Source organism: Pseudophryne corroboree, chromosome 2 (genome assembly GCF_028390025.1).
Source record: "Pseudophryne corroboree isolate aPseCor3 chromosome 2, aPseCor3.hap2, whole genome shotgun sequence".
NCBI lineage: Eukaryota > Metazoa > Chordata > Amphibia > Anura > Myobatrachidae > Pseudophryne > Pseudophryne corroboree.
Window position 1 is genome coordinate 916400001 of NC_086445.1, and position 21296 is coordinate 916421296.

Here is a 21296-nt window from a genome sequence, read left to right on the forward strand (position 1 = left end):
CTGCAATTGCTTGAGGGTCCCTTGACCTGGAACAATATCTCTGAAGCTTTTCGTTGAGACGAGATGCCATCATGTCTACTTGAGGAACTCCCTAACGACTTGTCAACACTGTGAAGACTTCTTGGTTGAGGCCCCACGCTCCAGGATGGAGATCGTGTCTGCTGAGGAAGTCTGCTTCCCAGTTGTCCACTCCTGGAATGAAGATCGCTGACAGAGCGCTTGTATGCTTTTCCGCCCAACGGAAAATCCTTGTGGCTTCTGCCATTGCCGCTCTGCTTTTCGTTCCGCCCTGACGGTTTATGTACACTACTGCTGTTACATTGTCCGACTGGATCAGTACAGGCAGATCTCAAAGAAGATGTTCCGCTTGCAGAAGGCCGTTGTAAATGGCCCTTAACTCCAGAACATTTATGTGGAGACAAGTTTCCTGACCTGACCATCTTCCTTGGAAGTTTTCTTCCATTGTGACTGCCCCCCAGCCTCGGAGGCTTGCATCCGTGGTCACTAGGATCAAGTCCTGTGTCCCGAACCTGCGCCCCTCTAGGAGGTGAGAGCCGTGCAGCCACCACAGGAGTGATACCCTGGTCTTGGAAGACAGGATTATCCTCCGGTGCACGTGTAGGTGGGACCCGGACCACTTGTCCAACAGGTCCCACTGGAACACTCTGGCATGGAACCTGCCAAACGGAATGACCTCGTAGGCCGCAACCATCTTCCCCAGCAACCGAATGCATTGATGGATTGACACTCTTGCTGGTTTCAGAATTTGTTTGACCAGACTCTGGATCTCCAGAGCCTTTTCCACTGGAAGAAAGACTCTCTGTAGTTCTGTGTCCAATATTATTCCCAAAAACGACAACCGCATCGTCGGAATCAACTGTGATTTTGACAAGTTTAGGAGCCAACCATGTTGCTAAAGAACTGTCAGGAGAGTGCAACGTTTTGCACGAACTGGTCCCTGGATCTCGCCTTTATCAGGAGATCGTCCAAGTACGGGATAATCGTGACTCCTTGCTTGCGAAGGAGAACCATCATCTCCGCCATCACTTTGGTCTGTCCACGGCTCCGAGGATTTTCACCAAACGGCAACATTTGAAATTGGTAATGACAATCCTGAATTGCAAACCTCAGGTAAGCCTAATGCGGAGGATAAATAGGAACATGTAAGTAGACATCCTTTATGTCCACCAACACCATAAAATCCCCTTCCTCCAGAGTGGAGATCACTGCTCGGAGAGACTCCATCTTGAATTTGAATTTCTTTAGGAAGAAATGTAGGGATTTCAGGTTTAGGATTGGTCTGACTGAGCCGTCCGGCTTTGGGACCACAAACAGGCTCGAATAAAAACCTTCTCCCTGTTGTGACTGGGGAACCCAGACGATAACTTGATTTTGACACAACTTTTGTCTTGCGTCGCAAACTACTTCCCTATCCGGAAGAGAAGATGGTAAGGCCGATTTGAAAAAACGGCGAGGGGGAACGTCTTGAAACTCCAGCTTGTACCCTTGGGATACTATTTGTAAAACCCATGGGTCTAGGTCCGAACAAACCCAAAACTGACTGAAGAGTTTGAGACGTGCCCCCACCGATGCGGACTCCCGCATAGGAGCCCCATCATGCGGTGGAACTGGCAGAAGCCTGGGAGGACTTCTGCTCCTGGGAGCCTGACAAGGCTGGTGATCGTTTACCTCTTCCTCTAGTAGCAAGGAAGGAAGAACCTCGGCCCTTTCTGTATTTATTGGGCCGAAAGGACTGCAGCTGATAGTGGTGCGTTTTCTTTGTTGTGGAGGAACATAAGGCAAAAAGGATGACTTACCCGCGGTAGCTGTAGATACCAAATCATCAAGACCGTCGCCAAATAAGGCCTTACCTTTATATGGTAGAGATTCCATACTTTTCTTGGAATCAGCATTCCATTGGTGAATCCATAACGCTCGCCTAGCTGAGACTGCCATGGCATTGGCCTTTCATCCCAAAAGACCAATATCTCTCGCAGCTTCCTTAAGGTATGCTGCAGCGTCCTTGATATAACCCAGCGTCAAGAGGATGCTATCCCTATCTAGGGTATCTATTTCAGAAGACAAGTTGTCTGCCCACTTTTCGATAGCACTACTTACCCGTGCAGATGCAATGACAGGTCTGAGTAGCGTACCTGTGGTTGCATAAATGGACTTTAACGTAGTTTCTTGCTTACGATCCGCAGGATCCTTAAGGGCCGCCGTGTCAGGTGACGGGAGAGCCACCTTTTTAGACAAACGTGACAGGGCCTTGTCCACAGTGGGGGGTGATTCCCACTTTTCCCTATCCGCCGAGGGAAACGGATAAGCTACCGTAATTCTTTTGGGAATCTGAAACTTTGTCAGGACCTTCCCAGACTTTTTCAAATAGCATGTTCGGTTCATGAGAGGGAGGAAACGTTATCTCAGGTTTCCTTTCCTTATGCATACAGACCCTTTTATCAGGGACAGCCGGGTCCTCAGTAATATGTAATATTTTTCAGAGAAACTCAGTAGAGCTCCCTGTAGTGCGTCCAGTCTCACTGGGCACAATTCTAAAACTGGAGTCTGGAGGAGGGGCATAGAGGGAGGAGCCAGTTCACACCCTTTGAAAGTCTTAAAGTGCCCATGTCTCCTGCGGATCCCGTCTATACCTCCCATGGTTCTATGGTGACCCCAGCATCCTCTAGGACGTATGAGAAAGTTTTTTGTGATTTTTGCAAAATGTATTAAAAATAAAAAACTAAGAAATAACATGTACATAAGTATTCACAGCCGTTGCCATGAAGCTCAAAATTGAGCTCAGGTACATCCTGTTTCCACAGAGCATCCTTGAGATGTTCCTACAGCTTAATTGGAGTGGTAAATTCAGTTGCTTGGACATGATTTGGAAAGGCACACACCTGTCTACATAAGGTCCCACACTTAACAGTGCATGCCTGAGCCAAGCATGAAGTCAAAGCAATTGTCTGTAGACCTCCGAGACAGGATTGTCTCGAGGCACAAACCTGAGGAAGGGTATAGAAAAATATCTGCTGCTTTGAAAGTCCCAATGAACACAGTGGCCTCCATCATCCGTAAATGGAAGAAGTTTGGAACCATCAAGACTCTTCCTAGAGCTGGCAGGCTATCTAAACTGGGCAATTGGGGAAGAAAGTCCCTAGTCAGGGAGGTGACGCTACAGCATTCCTCTGTGAAGAAAGGAGAACCATCCAGAAGCTCAACCATCTCTGCAGTAATCCACCAATCAGGCCTGTATGGTAGAGTGGTAAGACGGAAGCCATTCCTTAGTAAAAAGCACACGGCAGCCCGCCTGGAGTTTGCCAAAATGCACCTGAAGGACTCTCAGACCATGAGAAACAAAATTCTCTGGTCTGATGAGACAAAGATTGAACTCTTTAGCGTGAATGCCAGGCGTCATGTTTGGAGGAAACCAGGCACCACTCATCACCAGCCCAATACCATCCCTACAGTAAAGCATGGTGGTGGCGGCATCATGCTGTGAGGATGTTTTTCAGCGACAGGAACTTGGAGACTCGTCAGAGTAGGGGGAAAGATGAATGCAGCAATTTACAGAGACATCCTGGATGAAAACCTGCTCCAGAGCGCTCTTGATCTCAGACTGGGGTGACGGTTCATCTTTCAGCAGGACAACGTCCCTAAGCACACAGCCAAGATATCAAAGGAGTGGCTTCAGGACAACTCTGAATAGCGTGGTGCACCACCGTGCACGCAAGTGGCTCTTTAGCGCTCGCCCAGGCTGCCGGTATTCCGGCGGTCGGGATACAGGCGTCGATAAGCTGGGCGCCGGGACCCCGACAGCTGGCCAGTCATACCACACCCCACTGTACACATGGGACATCATTTCATTTGCACTTGGACACTAGTAGTATGGTTTGTTTGTTTTTTAACCACAATTACACAAAAAGAAACAAATCACACACACTTATATATGAAAATTGTCTGCGCTTACAATAGCCTTCAGCACATTTACAGATAGTAACAAATATTAAATATTATATCAGTACTTGTCACCAGTTTAATACACTGCACCAATACACTTACTAAAAGGGATATGTGGGCTCTTAATATACACAATGGGGGGAATTCAGGTGCTGGCAAAGGGTACGAATTTACATTGCATTTAAACATTACCAACGGCAACCCATTTCGCAACTTATGCCCAGCTGATTCGCATTTATGCAAGTTCCCGCTGCTGTAAAGAGCGGCAGGTGCCGCACAGATTCGGCCGGGCGAACAATTCGCTGGCACTTGAATTCCCTTCAATATGATTACGATTAATTGCTTTCATTTTCTCTTTCCAATTTGCCTTCCTGTACTCAGGTGCTTTGTGCAGCCACCATGCCCTTCCCCTCTCCCTCTAACACTGTATGTACTGTAGGCCGACATAAACAAATAAGCAAGTCACTTAAGGGCCCCATACACTACAGCGACATATCTGACCCTCATGACGCATTTCCCTTGAACCGCCCGGCAGCCTCCCGGGTGGCAGGATCGCATAGGATACATCGTATGCAGTCGTTTTGGCATACGATGTATCTTATGTGATCCCAGCCATGCCTGCGGGGTCCAACATATCACGAGTGCAGCACTAATGATCTCACGGTACCACGCATCGGATCAGATGTAAAACACATCCGATTTGCCACTTTTCATCTGATTTATAGCCCCGAAAAGGTCGAAATTGGGCATTATCGTTCTAATGTATGTGGCCCTTAAGAAGGAGTCCAGTGTGAAAGACATGAGGCCATTATTATGACCAATTGCTGTATACGTCCGCACAAAACTTTTTTTTTTTCACCATCCCAAGCAATCTAAATATTTAGCGAACATGCGCAGCAATGAATTTACGTTTGTTGGTATTAATGTATTTATAATCTTATTAACAGAACCACCCACATAACCGCCATAACCTATTCTACCAATTGCCTCCTCTCTCCACAGTCCACACAACTTTATATATGTTCTCTTTCTACGCTCACACATCCTGCTGACCCCGGGCCAACATGACTGCCTGACTGGACCATACAGCCCACCAAGAATGTTTGCAATCTGGCTGGACCAGGCATTCCCAACCTCAATCCTCAAGGTAGAGTCCTGGTGTTAGTGATATCCATGCTTGAGCACACGTGACTTAATTAGTACCTCATTTTTTTTTTATTTAACCATGTGTGATGAAGCCTGGATATCACTAATACCTATACGGTTAGGGCTGTAACACATGCGGCAGCTTTTGCGGGACGGGAAAAAGCCGGATGGCTTTTTCCCGTGCCGGTATTGTAATTAACAATGTATGGTGTAGGGTTCTTTCACACGGCACGGCCACGGCCCTGCTGCCGGGTTGCAGCCAGAAATATCCACAGGAAGGTCCGGCTGCCGGGGCGTCTTTGTAGGCAGAGAACTGTGTGTGTGTGTGTGTGTGTGTATGTATGAGAGAGAGAGAGAGAGAGAGAGAGAGAGAGAGAGAGAGAGAGAGAGAGAGAGAGAGAGAGAGAGAGAGAGAGAGAGAGAGAGAGAGAGAGAGAGAGAGAGAGAGAGAAAGGGAGCTTTCACACACACCCACAACGGTTTTTAGCCGCCGCGCATGCGCACAGCACTACACACGGCTCAAAGCCGTTGTGTGTGAAAGACCCTCCCGGATGGCAAAAAGCCGGTCAAAGTTTGTCCGGCTTTTTGCCATCCGGGAAAAACCGGTGCGTGTGTTACAGCCCTTAGTATGCCTTGAGGACCGAGGTTGGGAATGCCTGGGCTAGACTGATAGTGCTACATATTGCATATTTCCCTGTACTTTGTAAGCTTGCGAGGAGAGTCCTCTTACCTCTCTGCTTGTTCTTTCCTAGTCTTGTTTTATTACCGTTTTGTTTCAATTGTGAAGTGAACCAGAGAATGCTAGCACTATAAAAAGTAAATGTTAGTGTATTTATATAGCACATAACATATTCCATTGCAGTTTATAATTAGGAACACAACAGAATAAAACAAAAAACTGATTATTAACAGAAAATAAGAATTTACTTACCGATAATTCTATTTCTCGGAGTCCGTAGTGGATGCTGGGGTTCCTGAAAGGACCATGGGGAATAGCGGCTCCGCAGGAGACAGGGCACAAAAAGTAAAGCTTTTCCAGATCAGGTGGTGTGCACTGGCTCCTCCCCCTATGACCCTCCTCCAGACTCCAGTTAGGTACTGTGCCCGGACGAGCGTACACAATAAGGGAGGATTTTGAATCCCGGGTAAGACTCATACCAGCCACACCAATCACACCGTACAACTTGTGATCTAAAACCAGTTAACAGTATGATAACAGAGGAGCCTCTGAAAGATGGCTCCCTAAACAATAACCCGAATTAGTTAACAATAACTATGTACAAGTATTGCAGATAATCCGCACTTGGGATGGGCGCCCAGCATCCACTACGGACTCCGAGAAATAGAATTATCGGTAAGTAAATTCTTATTTTCTCTATCGTCCTAGTGGATGCTGGGGTTCCTGAAAGGACCATGGGGATTATACCAAAGCTCCCAAACGGGCGGGAGAGTGCGGATGACTCTGCAGCACCGAATGAGAGAACTCCAGGTCCTCCTTTGCCAGGGTATCAAATTTGTAGAATTTTACAAACGTGTTCTCCCCTGACCACGTAGCTGCTCGGCAGAGTTGTAATGCCGAGACCCCTCGGGCAGCCGCCCAAGATGAGCCCACCTTCCTTGTGGAATGGGCCTTAACAGATTTAGGCTGTGGCAGGCCTGCCACAGAATGTGCAAGTTGAATTGTGTTACAAATCCAACGAGCAATCGACTGCTTAGAAGCAGGCGCACCCAACTTGTTGGGTGCATACAGTATAAACAGCGAGTCAGATTTTCTGACTCCAGCCGTCCTTGAAATGTATATTTTTAAAGCTCTGACAACGTCCAACAACTTGGAGTCCTCCAAGTCGCTTGTAGCCGCAGGCATTACAATAGGCTGGTTCAGGTGAAACGCTGATACCACCTTAGGGAGAAAATGCGGACGCGTCCGCAGCTCTGCCCTATCCGAATGGAAAATTAAATAAGGGCTTTTATAAGATAAAGCCGCCAGTTCAGATACTCTCCTGGCGGACGCCAGGGCCAGTAACATAGTCACTTTCCATGTGAGATATTTCAAATCCACATTTTTTAGTGGTTCAAACCAATGGGATTTGAGGAAATCTAAAACTACATTTAGATCCCACGGTGCCACCGGAGGCACCACAGGAGGCTGTATATGCAGTACTCCTTTGACAAAAGTCTGGACCTCAGGAACTGAGGCCAATTCTTTTTGGAAGAATATTGACAGGGCCGAAATTTGAACCTTAATAGATCCCAATTTGAGACCCATAGACAATCCTGATTGCAGGAAATGTAGGAAACGACCCAGTTGAAATTCCTCCGTCGGAGCACTCCGATCCTCGCACCACGCAACATATTTCCGCCAAATGCGGTGATAATGCTTCGCGGTGACTTCCTTTCTTGCCTTAATCAAGGTAGGAATGACTTCTTCTGGAATGCCTTTTCCTTTTAGGATCTGGCGTTCAACCGCCATGCCGTCAAACGCAGCCGCGGTAAGTCTTGGAATAGACACGGTCCCTGCTGAAGCAGGTCCTGTCTTAGAGGTAGAGGCCACGGATCGTCCGTGACCATCTCTTGAAGTTCCGGGTACCAAGACCTTCTTGGCCAATCCGGAGCCACTAGTATCGTTCTTACTCCGCTTTGCCGTATGATTCTCAATACCTTTGGTATGAGAGGCAGAGGAGGAAACACATACACCGACTGGTACACCCAAGGTGTTACCAGCGCGTCCACAGCTATTGCCTGCGGATCTCTTGACCTGGCGCAATACCTGTCCAGTTTTTTGTTGAGGCGAGACGCCATCATGTCCACCATTGGTCTTTCCCAACGGTTTATTAGCATGTGGAAAACTTCTGGATGAAGTCCCCACTCTCCCGGGTGAAGATCGTGTCTGCTGAGGAAGTCTGCTTCCCAGTTGTCCACTCCCGGGATGAACACTGCTGACAGTGCTATCACGTGATTCTCCGCCCAGCGAAGGATCCTGGCAGCTTCTGCCATTGCACTCCTGCTTCTTGTGCCGCCCTGTCTGTTTACATGGGCGACTGCCGTGATGTTGTCCGACTGGATCAACACCGGTCTTCCTTGAAGCAGAGGTTCCGCCTGGCTTAGAGCATTGTAGATTGCTCTTAGTTCCAGAATGTTTATGTGAAGAGACTTTTCCAGGCTCGACCACACTCCCTGGAAGTTTCTTCCTTGTGTGACTGCTCCCCAGCCTCTCAGGCTGGCGTCCGTGGTCACCAGGATCCAATCCTGTATGCCGAATCTGCGGCCCTCCAATAGATGAGCCCTCTGCAACCACCACAGAAGAGATACCCTTGTCCTTGGAGACAGGGTTATCCGCAGGTGCATCTGAAGATGCGTGCATTGATGTACAGACACCTTTCCTGGTTTTAGGAGATTCCTGACCAGGTCGGATAACTCCTTGGCTTTTTCCTCGGGAAGAAAAACCTTTTTCTGAACCGTGTCCAGAATCATCCCTAGGAACAGCAGACGAGTTGTCGGCATTAATTGGGATTTTGGAATATTCAGAATCCATCCGTGCTGCTTTAGCACCTCTTGAGATATTGCTAATCCCATCTCTAGCTGTTCTCTGGACCTTGCCCTTATTAGGAGATCGTCCAAGTATGGGATAATTAATACGCCTTTTCTTCGAAGAAGAATCATCATCTCGGCCATTACCTTTGTAAAGACCCGAGGTGCCGTGGACAAACCAAACGGCAGCGTCTGAAACTGATAGTGACAGTTTTGTACAACGAACCTGAGGTACCCCTGGTGTGAGGGGTAAATTGGAACGTGGAGATACGCATCCTTGATGTCCAAGGATACCATAAAGTCCCCTTCTTCCAGGTTCGCTATCACTGCTCTGAGTGACTCCATCTTGAACTTGAACTTCTTTATGTACAGGTTCAAGGACTTCAGATTTAGAATAGGCCTTACCGAGCCATCCGGCTTCGGTACCACAAATAGAGTGGAATAATACCCCTTCCCTTGTTGTAGAAGAGGTACCTTGACTATCACCTGCTGAGAGTACAGCTTGTGAATGGCTTCCAAAACCGTCTCCCTTTCGGAAGGGGACGTTGGTAAGGCAGACTTCAGGAAACGGCGAGGTGGATCTGTCTCTAATTCCAACCTGTACCCCTGAGATATCATCTGCAGGATCCATGGATCTACCTGCGAGTGAGCCCACTGCGCGCTGTAATTTTTGAGACGACCTCCCACCGTCCCCGAGTCCGCTTGAGAAGCCCCAGCGTCATGCTGAGGCTTTTGTAGAAGCCGGGGAGGGCTTCTGTTCCTGGGAAGGAGCTGCCTGTTGCTGTTTCTTCCCTCGACCTCTGCCTCGTGGCAGATATGAATAGCCCTTTGCTCTCTTATTTTTAAAGGAACGAAAGGGCTGCGGTTGAAAAGTCGGTGCCTTTTTCTGTTGGGGAGTGACTTGAGGTAGAAAGGTGGATTTCCCGGCTGTAGCCGTGGCCACCAAATCTGATAGACCGACTCCAAATAACTCCTCCCCTTTATACGGCAAAACTTCCATATGCCGTTTTGAATCCGCATCGCCTGTCCACTGTCGCGTCCATAAAGCTCTTCTGGCCGAAATGGACATAGCACTTACCCGTGATGCCAGTGTGCAGATATCCCTCTGTGCATCACGCATATAAAGAAATGCATCCTTTATTTGTTCTAACGACAGTAAAATATTGTCCCTGTCCAGGGTATCAATATTTTCAATCAGGGACTCTGACCAAACTACCCCAGCACTGCACATCCAGGCAGTCGCTATAGCTGGTCGTAGTATAACACCTGCATGTGTGTATATACTTTTTTGGATATTTTCCATCCTCTTATCTGATGGATCTTTAAGTGCGGCCGTCTCAGGAGAAGGTAACGCCACTTGTTTTGATAAGCGTGTTAGCGCCTTGTCCACCCTAGGAGGTGTTTCCCAGCGCTCCCTAACCTCTGGCGGGAAAGGGTATAATACCAATAATTTCTTTGAAATTATCAGCTTTTTATCAGGGGCAACCCACGCTTCATCACACACGTCATTTAATTCTTCTGATTCAGGAAAAACTATAGGTAGTTTTTTCACACCCCACATAATACCCTGTTTAGTGGTACCTGTAGTATCAGCTAAATGTAACGCCTCCTTCATTGCCAAAATCATATAACGTGTGGCCCTACTGGAAAATACGGTTGATTCGTCACCGTCACCACTGGAATCAGTGCCTGTGTCTGGGTCTGTGTCGACCGACTGAGGCAAAGGGCGTTTTACAGCCCCTGACGGTGTTTGAGGCGCCTGGACAGGCACTAATTGATTGTCCGGCCGCCTCATGTCGTCAAACGACTGCTTTAGCGTGTTGACACTATCCCGTAATTCCATAAATAAAGGCATCCATTCTGGTGTCGACCCCCTAGGAGGTGACATCCCCATATTTGGCAATTGCTCCGCCTCCACACCAATATCGTCCTCATACATGTCGACACACACGTACCGACACACAGCAGACACACAGGGAATGCTCTAAACGAAGACAGGACCCACTAGCCCTTTGGGGAGACAGAGGGAGAGTCTGCCAGCACACACCAAAAAGCGCTATATATGACAGGGATAGCCTTATAATAAGTGCTCCCTTATAGCTGCTTTATATATATCAAGATATTGCCATTAAATTTGCCCCCCCTCTCTGTTTTACCCTGTTTCTGTAGTGCAGTGCAGGGGAGAGACCTGGGAGCCGTCCTGACCAGCGGAGCTGTGAGAGGAAATGGCGCCGCGTGCTGGCCGGGAGATACTCGTCGCTCCCCGTCTCCCGCTATTTTGTGAATACAGGCAGGGGTTAAATATCTCCATATAGCCTCTGGGGGCTATATGTGAGGTATTTTTAGCCTTTATATAGGTTTACATTTGCCTCCCAGGGCGCCCCCCCCCCAGCGCCCTGCACCCTCAGTGACTGCGTGTGAAGTGTGCTGAGAGGAAAATGGCGCACAGCTGCAGTGCTGTGCGCTACCTTTAGAAGACTGCAGGAGTCTTCAGCCGCCGATTCTGGACCTCTTCTTACTTCAGCATCTGCAAGGGGGCCGGCGGCGCGGCTCCGGTGACCATCCAGGCTGTACCTGTGATCGTCCCTCTGGAGCTGATGTCCAGTAGCCAAGAAGCCAATCCATCCTGCACGCAGGTGAGTTCACTTCTTCTCCGCTCTGTCCCTCGTTGCAGTGATCCTGTTGCCAGCAGGAATCACTGTAAAATAAAAAACCTAAGCTAAACTTTCTCTAAGCAGCTCTTTATGAGAGCCACCTAGAATTGCACCCTTCTCGGCCGGGCACAAAAATCTAACTGGAGTCTGGAGGAGGGTCATAGGGGGAGGAGCCAGTGCACACCACCTGATCTGGAAAAGCTTTACTTTTTGTGCCCTGTCTCCTGCGGAGCCGCTATTCCCCATGGTCCTTTCAGGAACCCCAGCATCCACTAGGACGATAGAGAAATAAGAGGTCTCGGCTCACAATCCATAGTGAAACAGAAATTTCATACATGAATTAACTCATACACAAAGAAAGTGCTCAGTGGCCTGCAAGATCCTGTCATACAGCAATGTTGGCAGCAGTTTTAGCCTGGAACCGGTAGGGTTGTGGGAGTATGGAATGAACACATGTAACTTTTGTGCGAACTCTTTAATAAAGGTAGATTAGTTTTGGGTTTCTAGCACTAATATCTTCAGTTTACAAACTGTTGAGGGTATGAACTTACTATGAACACATTAAAACAAATATAAATACACATTAAAACAAACATAAATACACAGCAGAGAACATGCCTGGAAAGAGGGAAAGCTATCAAAGAGTGAACAATACGAAGTCCAATAAGACACCTCATAGCTCTGGCCAGGTACCATGAGTGCTGTAAGAAGCAGAGCTACAGACAGGAGTACCTACACAAGGCTAATAAAAGGAGATAATGAGTAAGAGGCACAGGCTGAGGCTGCTGTCTGCAGTACATGCACTGGGTGAGGGGGCGTGTTGCTCACCACAAGTGACACTACTGACAGCATGTGACCAACACAGCCCAAGGGACAATCTACAGGACCCTCCTGCACCTGCTGTACCTCTGGTCACCGTGATGTCCCCGGCTGCCAGCAAGTTCCGTAGGTCGGAGGCAGAGATCCTAACCCGCTCCAACGTCTCCGCCATCTTCCCAGCGACCGCCAGCAGGAATCAAAACAAGAAGTGAAGTGTACGAGGACGGCGAGCGCGTTGGGCCAAACCACTGGCGTCACGCTGACGCTACGCGGAAACGGCCGTAGCACCAGGGTGAGCCGTACAGGCTGTGTACGGAAAATGAACCATGTCTCTACTACGGCCAAGCTTAGCTACAGTAGCAGGGCGCTCCGGCGCTGCCATGATGTTGTACGGAAAGTACAACAGGTCGCTGCTAAACTATACTGTACAATCGCTGCCTCCTACTACGACTGCCTTCACAGTATACAGTACTTCAGCAAGGTAAGACTATAGAATACAGATAACATTTTATTTATTTATTATTATTATTGTTATTATTATTATTTTTTAATTATTATTATTATTTTTTACACACACACACACACACACACACACACACACACACACACACACACAATATACTGCTTAGGTGCCCTATGAGGGGTGTGGATTATTAGATCTACACTAAAAAGGTCTACAGTCAATAGGTCTACCACTAATGGTAGACATCACATGCATTAGGTCAACAGGGTCAAAATGTTGACATAAAATAGGTACAGTAAGAAAGGTCGACATGTAAATGGTTGACACAAAAAAAGTAGACACAATTTATTTTTTGTTTTTTGGGGTGTTTTGTCACTTTTCTGCCACAAACAAGCCCCATTAGTGCACCACGTCCCCTCGCATGGCTCGCCAAGCTTCGGGCAAGGTTACTGTTCCCAATCGTAGTCCACTGGTCACAGTGGCGATCACAAAGAGATTGACAGGAAGAAGGCGTTTGTGGGTGTCAACTAACCGTTTTCAGGGATTGTCTGGAAAAAACGCAGGCGTTTCCAAGCGTTTGCAGGGAGGGATCCTGACGTCAATTCCGGTCCAGGACAGGCTGATGTGATCTCAGTGGCTGAGTAAGTCCTGGGCTACTCAGAGACCGCACAAGATCTGTTTGTACAGTTCTGCTACACATGTGTTCGCACACTTGCACAGCTAATATACACTCCCCATGTAGGCAGCGGCTATCTGATCGCAGCTGTGCAAAAATCACTTGCTAGCGATCAGGTCTGAATTAGGCCCTAATGACAGATGATCTGATAACAGATGATCGTAGCTGTGCTAAATTTAGCACAGCTACGATCATTCACACTGACATGCGGGGGGACACCCTGCACAGGGTTATCCCGCCCCGCATGTCAGTGCCGCACCCCCCCCGCAGAAGTGCAAAGGCATCGCACAGTGGCGATGACTTTGCACTTCAAGAGTAGCTCGCAACCAGCGCAGCTTTAGCGTGCTGGCCGGGAGATACTCGTCGCTCCCCGGCCCGCAGCAGCTGCATGTGACCTCTCGCAGCCGCTGCGGCCCGCCCCTCGTTCGGCCTGGCGACCAAGCGCCACCGTTTCGCCCGCCCAGTGACCGCGCCTCTGCCTGTTAATCAGGCAGAGGCGATCGTAACGGCCCGACGGCCTTCGGCCGTCTGGCATGCGCAGTTCTGACCCGATCGCACCGATGCGATAAACTGCAGCGTGCGATCGGGTCAGAATGACCCCCTATGTATTAAATGGAACCGCATGGTTTGGGTTCATAGTTACCACTGAGACTATTTTGCATGGCGTTTCAGTTTAGATCGCAGTTTGGCATTGTTACAGTTAAGTTTGCAGCATCTTATAGAATCATTTCCCGGGGTCAAGTCGCTGGTGTTATGACATGTCAGTACGCGGTGTATCTCTGTAATACACTACAGTTCTCATCATCTCATTTTGAATATATAGGGTTATGCATATTTATGTACTGTTCTCCGATGTGTATTAACTCACGAACAATAATAAGAATTTACTTACCGATAATTCTATTTCTCGTAGTCCGTAGTGGATGCTGGGGACTCCGTAAGGACCATGGGGAATAGCGGCTACGCAGGAGACAGGGCACAAAAGTAAAGCTTTAGGACTACCTGGTGTGCACTGGCTCCTCCCCCTATGACCCTCCTCCAAGCCTCAGTTAGGATACTGTGCCCGGACGAGCGTACACAATAAGGAAGGATTTTGAATCCCGGGTAAGACTCATACCAGCCACACCAATCACACCGTATAACTTGTGATCTAAACCCAGTTAACAGCATGATAACAGAGGAGCCTCTAGAAAAGATGGCTCACTACAGCAATAACCCGATTTTTGGTAACAATAACTATGTACCAGTATTGCAGACAATCCGCACTTGGGATGGGCGCCCAGCATCCACTACGGACTACGAGAAATAGAATTATCGGTAAGTAAATTCTTATTTTCTCTGACGTCCTAGTGGATGCTGGGGACTCCGTAAGGACCATGGGGATTATACCAAAGCTCCCAAACGGGCGGGAGAGTGCGGATGACTCTGCAGCACCAAATGAGAGAACTCCAGGTCCTCCTCAGCCAGGGTATCAAATTTGTAGAATTTTACAAACGTATTTGCTCCTGACCAAGTAGCTGCTCGGCAAAGTTGTAAAGCCGAGACCCCTCGGGCAGCCGCCCAAGATGAGCCCACCTTCCTTGTGGAGTGGGCATTTACAGATTTTTGGCTGTGGCAGGCCTACCACAGAATGTGCAAGCTGAATTGTACTACAAATCCAACGAGCAATAGTCTGCTTAGAAGCAGGAGCACCCAGCTTGTTGGGTGCATACAGGATAAACAGCGAGTCAGATTTTCTGACTCCAGCCGTCCTGGAAACTTTTCAGGGCCCTGACAACGTCTAGCAACTTGGAGTCCTCCAAGTCCCTAGTAGCCGCAGGCACCACAATAGGTTGGTTCAGGTGAAACGCTGAAACCACCTTAGGGAGAAACTGAGGACGAGTCCTCAATTCCGCCCTGTCCGAATGTAAAGTCAGATAAGGGCTTTTACAGGATAAAGCCGCCAATTCTGACACGCGCCTGGCCCAGGCCAGGGCCAACAGCATGACCACTTTCCATGTGAGATATTTTAACTCCACAGAGTTCAAACCAATGTGACTTTTGGAACCCAAAAACTACATTGAGATCCCAAGGTGCCACTGGAGGCACAAAAGGAGGCTGTATATACAGTACCCCTTTTACAAACGTCTGAACTTCAGGGACTGAAGCTAGTTCTTTTTGGAAGAAAATTGACAGGGCCGAAATTTGAACCTTAATGGACCCCAAATTCAGGCCCATAGACACTCCTGTTTGCAGGAAATGTAGGAATCGACCCAGTTGAAATTCCTCCGTCGGGCCTTACTGGCCTCGCACCACGCAACATATTTTCGCCAAATGCGGTGATAATGTTTTTCGGTTACATCCTTCCTGGCTTTGATCAGGATAGGGATGACTTCATCCGGAATGCCTTTTTCCTTCAGGATCCGGCGTTCAACCGCCATGCCGTCAAACGCAGCCGCGGTAAGTCTTGGAACAGACAGGGTCCTTGCTGGAGCAGGTCCCTTCTTAGAGGTAGAGGCCACGGATCCTCCGTGAGCATCTCTTGAAGTTCCGGTTACCAAGTCCTTCTTGGCCAATCCGGAGCCACGAATATAGTGCTTGCTCCTCTCCATCTTATAATTCTCAGTACCTTGGGTATGAGAGGCAGAGGATGGAACACATACACTGACCGGTACACCCACGGTGTTACCAGAGCGTCTACAGCTATTGCCTGAGGGTCCCTTGACCTGGCGCAATACCTGTCGAGTTTTTCCCAACGGTTTATACTCATGTGGAAAACTTCTGGGTGAAGTCCCCACTCTCCCGGGTGGAGGTTGTGTCTGCTGAGGAAGTCTGCTTCCCAGTTGTCCACTCCCGGAATGAATACTGCTGACAGTGCTATCACATGATTTTCCGCCCAGCGAAGAATCCTTGCAGCTTCTGCCATTGCCCTCCTGCTTCTTGTGCCACCCTGTCTGTTTACGTGGGTGACTGCCGTGATGTTGTCCGACTGGATCAACACCGGCTGACCTTGAAGCAGAGGTCTTGCTAAGCTTAGAGCATTGTAAATGGCCCTTAGCTTCAGGATATTTATGTGAAGTGATGTCTCCAGGCTTGACCATAAGCCCTGGAAATTTCTTCCCTGTGTGACTGCTCCCCAGCCTCGCAGGCTGGCATCCGTGGTCACCAGGACCCAGTCGTGAATGCCGAATCTGCGGCCCTCTAGAAGATGAGCACTCTGCAACCACCACAGGAGGGACACCCTTGTCCTTGGTGACAGGGTTATCCGCTGATGCATCTGAAGATGCGACCCGGACCATTTGTCCAGCAGGTCCCACTGGAAAGTTCTTGCGTGGAATCTGCCGAATGGGATTGCTTCGTAGGAAGCCACCATTTTTCCCATAACCCTTGTGCATTGATGCACTGAGACTTGGCTCGGTTTTAGGAGGTTCCTGACTAGCTCGGATAACTCCCTGGCTTTCTCCTCCGGGAGAAACACCTTTTTCTGGACTGTGTCCAGGATCATCCCTAGGAACAGAAGACGAGTCGTCGGAACGAGCTGCGATTTTGGAATATTGAGAATCCAACCGTGCTGCCGCAACACTACCTGAGATAGTGCTACACCGACCTCCAACTGTTCTCTGGATCTTACCCTTATCAGGAGATCGTCCAAGTAAGGGATAACTAAAACTCCCTTCCTTCGAAGGAGTATCATCATTTCGGCCATTACCTTGGTAAAGACCCGGGGTGCCGTGGACCATCCAAACGGCAGCGTCTGAAACTGATAGTGACAGTTCTGTACCACAAACCTGAGGTACCCTTGGTGAGAAGGGTAAATTGGGACATGAAGGTAAGCATCCTTGATGTCCAGAGACACCATGTAGTCCCCTTCTTCCAGGTTCGCAATCACTGCTCTGAGTGACTCCATCTTGAATTTGAACTTCTGTATGTAAGTGTTCAAAGATTTTAGATTTAAAATCGGTCGCACGAGCCGTCCGGCTTCGGTACCACAACAGTGTGGAATAATACCCCTTTCCCTGTTGCAGGAGGGGTACCTTGATTATCACCTGCTGGGAATACAGCTTGTGAATGGCTTCCAAAACTGCCTCCCTGTCGGAGGGAGACGTCGGTAAAGCCTACTTTAGGAAACGGCGAGGGGGAGACGTCTCGAATTCCAATTTGTACCCCTGAGATACCACCTGAAGGATCCAGGGGTCTACTTGCGAGTGAGCCCACTGCGCGCTGAAATTCTTGAGACGGGCCCCCACCGTGCCTGAGTCCGCTTGTAAAGCCCCAGCTTCATGCTGAGGGCTTGGCAGAGGCGGGAGAGGGCTTCTGTTCCTGGGAACTGGCTGATTTCTGCAGCCTTTTTCCTCTTCCTCTGTCACGGGGCCGAAATGAGGAACCTTTTGCCCGCTTGCCCTTATGGGAACGAAAGGACTGCGCCTGATAATACGGCGTCTTCTTATGTTGAGAGGCGACCTGGGGTAAAAACGTGGATTTCCCAGCTGTTGCCATGGCCACCAGGTCTGAAAGACCGACCCCAAATAACTCCTCCCCTTTATAAGGCAATACTTCCATATGCCGTTTGGAATCCGCATCACCTGACCACTGTCGTGTCCATAACCCTCTTCTGGCAGAAATGGACAACGCACTTACTCTTGATGCCAGTCGGCAAATATTCCGCTGTGCATCACGCATATATAGAAATGCATCTTTTAAATGCTCTATAGGCAATAATATACTGTCCCTATCTAGGGTATCAATATTCTCAGTCAGGGAATCCGACCACGCCAACCCAGCACTGCACATCCAGGCTGAGGCGATTGCTGGTCGCAGTATAACACCAGTATGTGTGTAAATACATTTTAGGATACCCTCCTGCTTTCTATCAGCAGGATCCTTAAGGGCGGCCATCTCAGGAGAGGGTAGAGCCCTTGTTTTTACAAGCGTGTGAGCGCTTTATCCACCCTAGGGGGTGTTTCCCAACGCACCCTAACCTCTGGCGGGAAAGGATATATCACACACCTCATTTAATTTCTCAGATTCAGGAAAACTACAGGTAGTTTTTCCTCACCGAACATAATACCCCTTTTGGTGGTACTCATATTATCAGAAATGTGTAAAACATTTTTCATTGCCTCAATCATGTAACGTGTGGCCCTACTGGAAGTCACATTTGTCTCTTCACCGTCGACACTGGAGTCAGTATCCGTGTCGGCGTCTGTATCTGCCATCTGAGGTAACGGGCGCTTTAGAGCCCCTGACGGCCTATGAGACGTCTGGACAGGCACAAGCTGAGTAGCCGGCTGTCTCATGTCAACCACTATCTTTTGTAAAGAGCTGACACTGTTAATTCCTTCCAACAGTTCACCCACTCAGGTGTCGACCCCCTAGGGGGTGACATCCCTATTACAGGCAATTTGCTCCGCCTCCACATCATTTTCCTCCTCATACATGTCGACACAAACGTACCAACACACAGCACACACATAGAGAATGCTCTGATAGAGGACAGGACCCCACTAGCCCTTTGGGGAGACAGAGGGAGAGTTTGCCAGCACACACCAGAGCGCTATATATATACAGGGATAACCTTATATAACTGTTTTTCCCCTTATTGCTGCTGTATTGTTAATACTGCGCCTAATTAGTGCCCCCCTCTCTTTTTTAACCCTTTCTGTAGTGTAGTGACTGCAGGGGAGAGCCAGGGAGCTTCCCTCCAACGGAGCTGTGAGGGAAAATGGCGCCAGTGTGCTGAGGAGATAGGCTCCGCCCCTTTTTCGCTGACTTTTCTCCTGCTTTTTTATGGATTCTGGCAGGGGTTAAAATTCATCCATATAGCCCTGGGGGCTATATGTGATGTATTTTCGCCAGCCAAGGTGTTTTTATTGCTGCTCAGGGCGCCCCCCCCTAGCGCCCTGCACCCTCAGTGACCGAAGTGTGAAGTGTGCTGAGGAGCAATGGCGCACAGCTGCAGTGCTGTGCGCTACCTTGGTGAAGACAGGATGTCTTCTGCCGCCGATTTTCCGGACCTCTTCTTGCTTCTGGCTCTGTAAGGGGGCCGGCGGCGCGGCTCTGGGACCGGACTCCATGGCTGGGCCTGTATTCGATCCCTCTGGAGCTAATGGTGTCCAGTAGCCTAAGAAGCCCAATCCACTCTGCACGCAGGTGAGTTCGCTTCTTCTCCCCTTAGTCCCTCGATGCAGTGAGCCTGTTGCCAGCAGGTCTCACTGAAAATAAAAAACCTAAAACTAAACTTTTCACTAAGCAGCTCAGGAGAGCCACCTAGTGTGCACCCTTCTCGTTCGGGCACAAAAATCCAACTGAGGCTTGGAGGAGGGTCATAGGGGGAGGAGCCAGTGCACACCAGGTAGTCCTAAAGCTTTACTTTTGTGTCCTGTCTCCTGCGGAGCCGCTATTCCCCATGGTCCTTACGGAGTCCCCAGCATCCACTAGGACGTCAGAGAAATACATTTTATTACAGGTTGAGTTTCCCATATCCGAAAATCCTATATCTCAAATATTTTGAGTGAGACTGAGATAGTGACAACTTTCCTTCATGCTCAAAAATAGGATTTTAATACCTACCGGTAAATCCTTTTCTCTTAGTCCGTAGAGGATGCTAGGGTCACATTAGAACCATGGGGTCAAGACGGGATCCGCAGGAGACATGGGCACTTTTAAGACTTTCAAAGGGTGTGAACTGGTTCCTCCCTCTATGCCCCTCCTCCATACTCCAGTTATAGGAACTGTGCCCAGGGAGACGGACATTTAGAGGAAAGGATTTATTGTTAAACTAAGGTGAGATACATACCAGCTCACACCACAAACACGCCGTACAACATGGCATTTAACAGAATTCCAGTCAACGGCATGAACCATGGAGGTAATTCCAAGTTGATCGCAGCAGGAAATTTTTAGCAGTTGGGCAAAACCATGTGCACTGCAGGGGGTGCAGATATAACATGTGCAGAGAGAGTTAGATTTGGGTGGGTTATTTTGTTTCTGTGCAGGGTAAATACTGGCTGCTTTATTTTTACACTGCAATTTAGATTGCAGATTGAACTCACCACACCCAAATCTATCTTTCTCTGCACATGTTATATCTGCCCCCCCTGCAGTGCACATGGTGTTGCCCAACTGCTAAAAAAAATGTCCTGCTGCGATCAACTTGGAATTACCCCCCATGTCAGCAACAGGCTGACTATAACAGAAATACAACCTGTGTGTAAACATAACTAATAACAAGTAACTGCAGACAGAGTCCGCACTGGGACGGGCACCCAGCATCCTCTACGGACTAAGAGAAAAGGATTTACCGGTAGGTATTAAAATCCTATTTCTCTGACGTCCTAGTGGATGCTGGGAACTCCGTAAGGACCATGGGGAATAGCGGCTCCGCAGGAGACTGGGCACAAAAGTAAAGCTTTAGGACTACCTGGTGTGCACTGGCTCCTCCCCCTATGACCCTCCTCCAAGCCTCAGTTAGATTTTTGTGCCCGGCCGAGAAGGGTGCACACTAGGGGCTCTCCTGAGCTTCTTAGTGAAAGTTTAGTTTTAGGTTTTTTATTTTCAGTGAGACCTGCTGGCAACAGGCTCACTGCATCGAGGGACTAAGGGGAGAAGAAGCGAACCTGCCTGCTTGCAGCCAGCTTGGGCTTCTTAGGCTACTGGACACCATTAGCTCCAGAGGGACCGAACACAGGCCCAGCCTCGGAGCTCGGTCCCAGAGCCGCGCCGCCGGCCCCCTTACAGAGCCAGAAGCAAGAAGAGGTCCGGAAAATTGGCGGCAGAAGACATCAGTCTTCACCAAGGTAGCGCACAGCACTGCAGCTGTGCGCCATTGCTCCTCATACACACCTCACACTGCAGTCACTGAGGGTGCAGGGCGCTGGGGGGGGGGGCCCTGAGCAGCAATAAAAACACCTTGGCTGGCAAACATACATCACATATAACCCCCAGGGCTATATGGATGTATTTTCTCTATCGTCCTAGTGGATGCTGGGGTTCCTGAAAGGACCATGGGGAATAGCGGCTCCGCAGGAGACAGGGCACAAAAAGTAAAGCTTTTCCGATCAGGTGGTGTGCA

At 48.9% G+C, this 21296-nt stretch overlaps 2 protein-coding genes across 4 annotated transcripts in view; one reads left to right on the forward strand and one right to left on the reverse strand.

Moving 5' to 3' along the window:
* Positions 1-12282, reverse strand: part of SMG6 (SMG6 nonsense mediated mRNA decay factor) — a 547213-nt gene extending 534931 nt beyond the window's left edge. The window contains exons 1-2 of one of the 2 annotated variants that reach the window (XM_063956128.1): positions 12195-12282; positions 5837-5913 (exon numbers count right to left, since the gene is read on the reverse strand). Coding sequence is in view for 1 of the 2 variants with exons in the window: in XM_063956126.1 (XP_063812196.1) it covers positions 12195-12279 (85 nt within the window). In the remaining variant the exon portion in view is untranslated. The remainder of the gene's footprint in view (positions 1-5836; positions 5914-12194) is intronic. The other variant, XM_063956126.1, reaches the window with a different exon arrangement.
* Positions 12283-12433: 151 nt separating this feature from the next.
* LOC135050031 (serine racemase-like) overlaps positions 12434-21296 on the forward strand; it is a 63499-nt gene continuing 54636 nt past the window's right edge. For both annotated transcript variants that reach the window (XM_063956130.1, XM_063956131.1), the window contains exon 1: positions 12434-12588. In XM_063956130.1, the coding sequence (XP_063812200.1) occupies positions 12434-12588 (155 nt within the window). The remainder of the gene's footprint in view (positions 12589-21296) is intronic.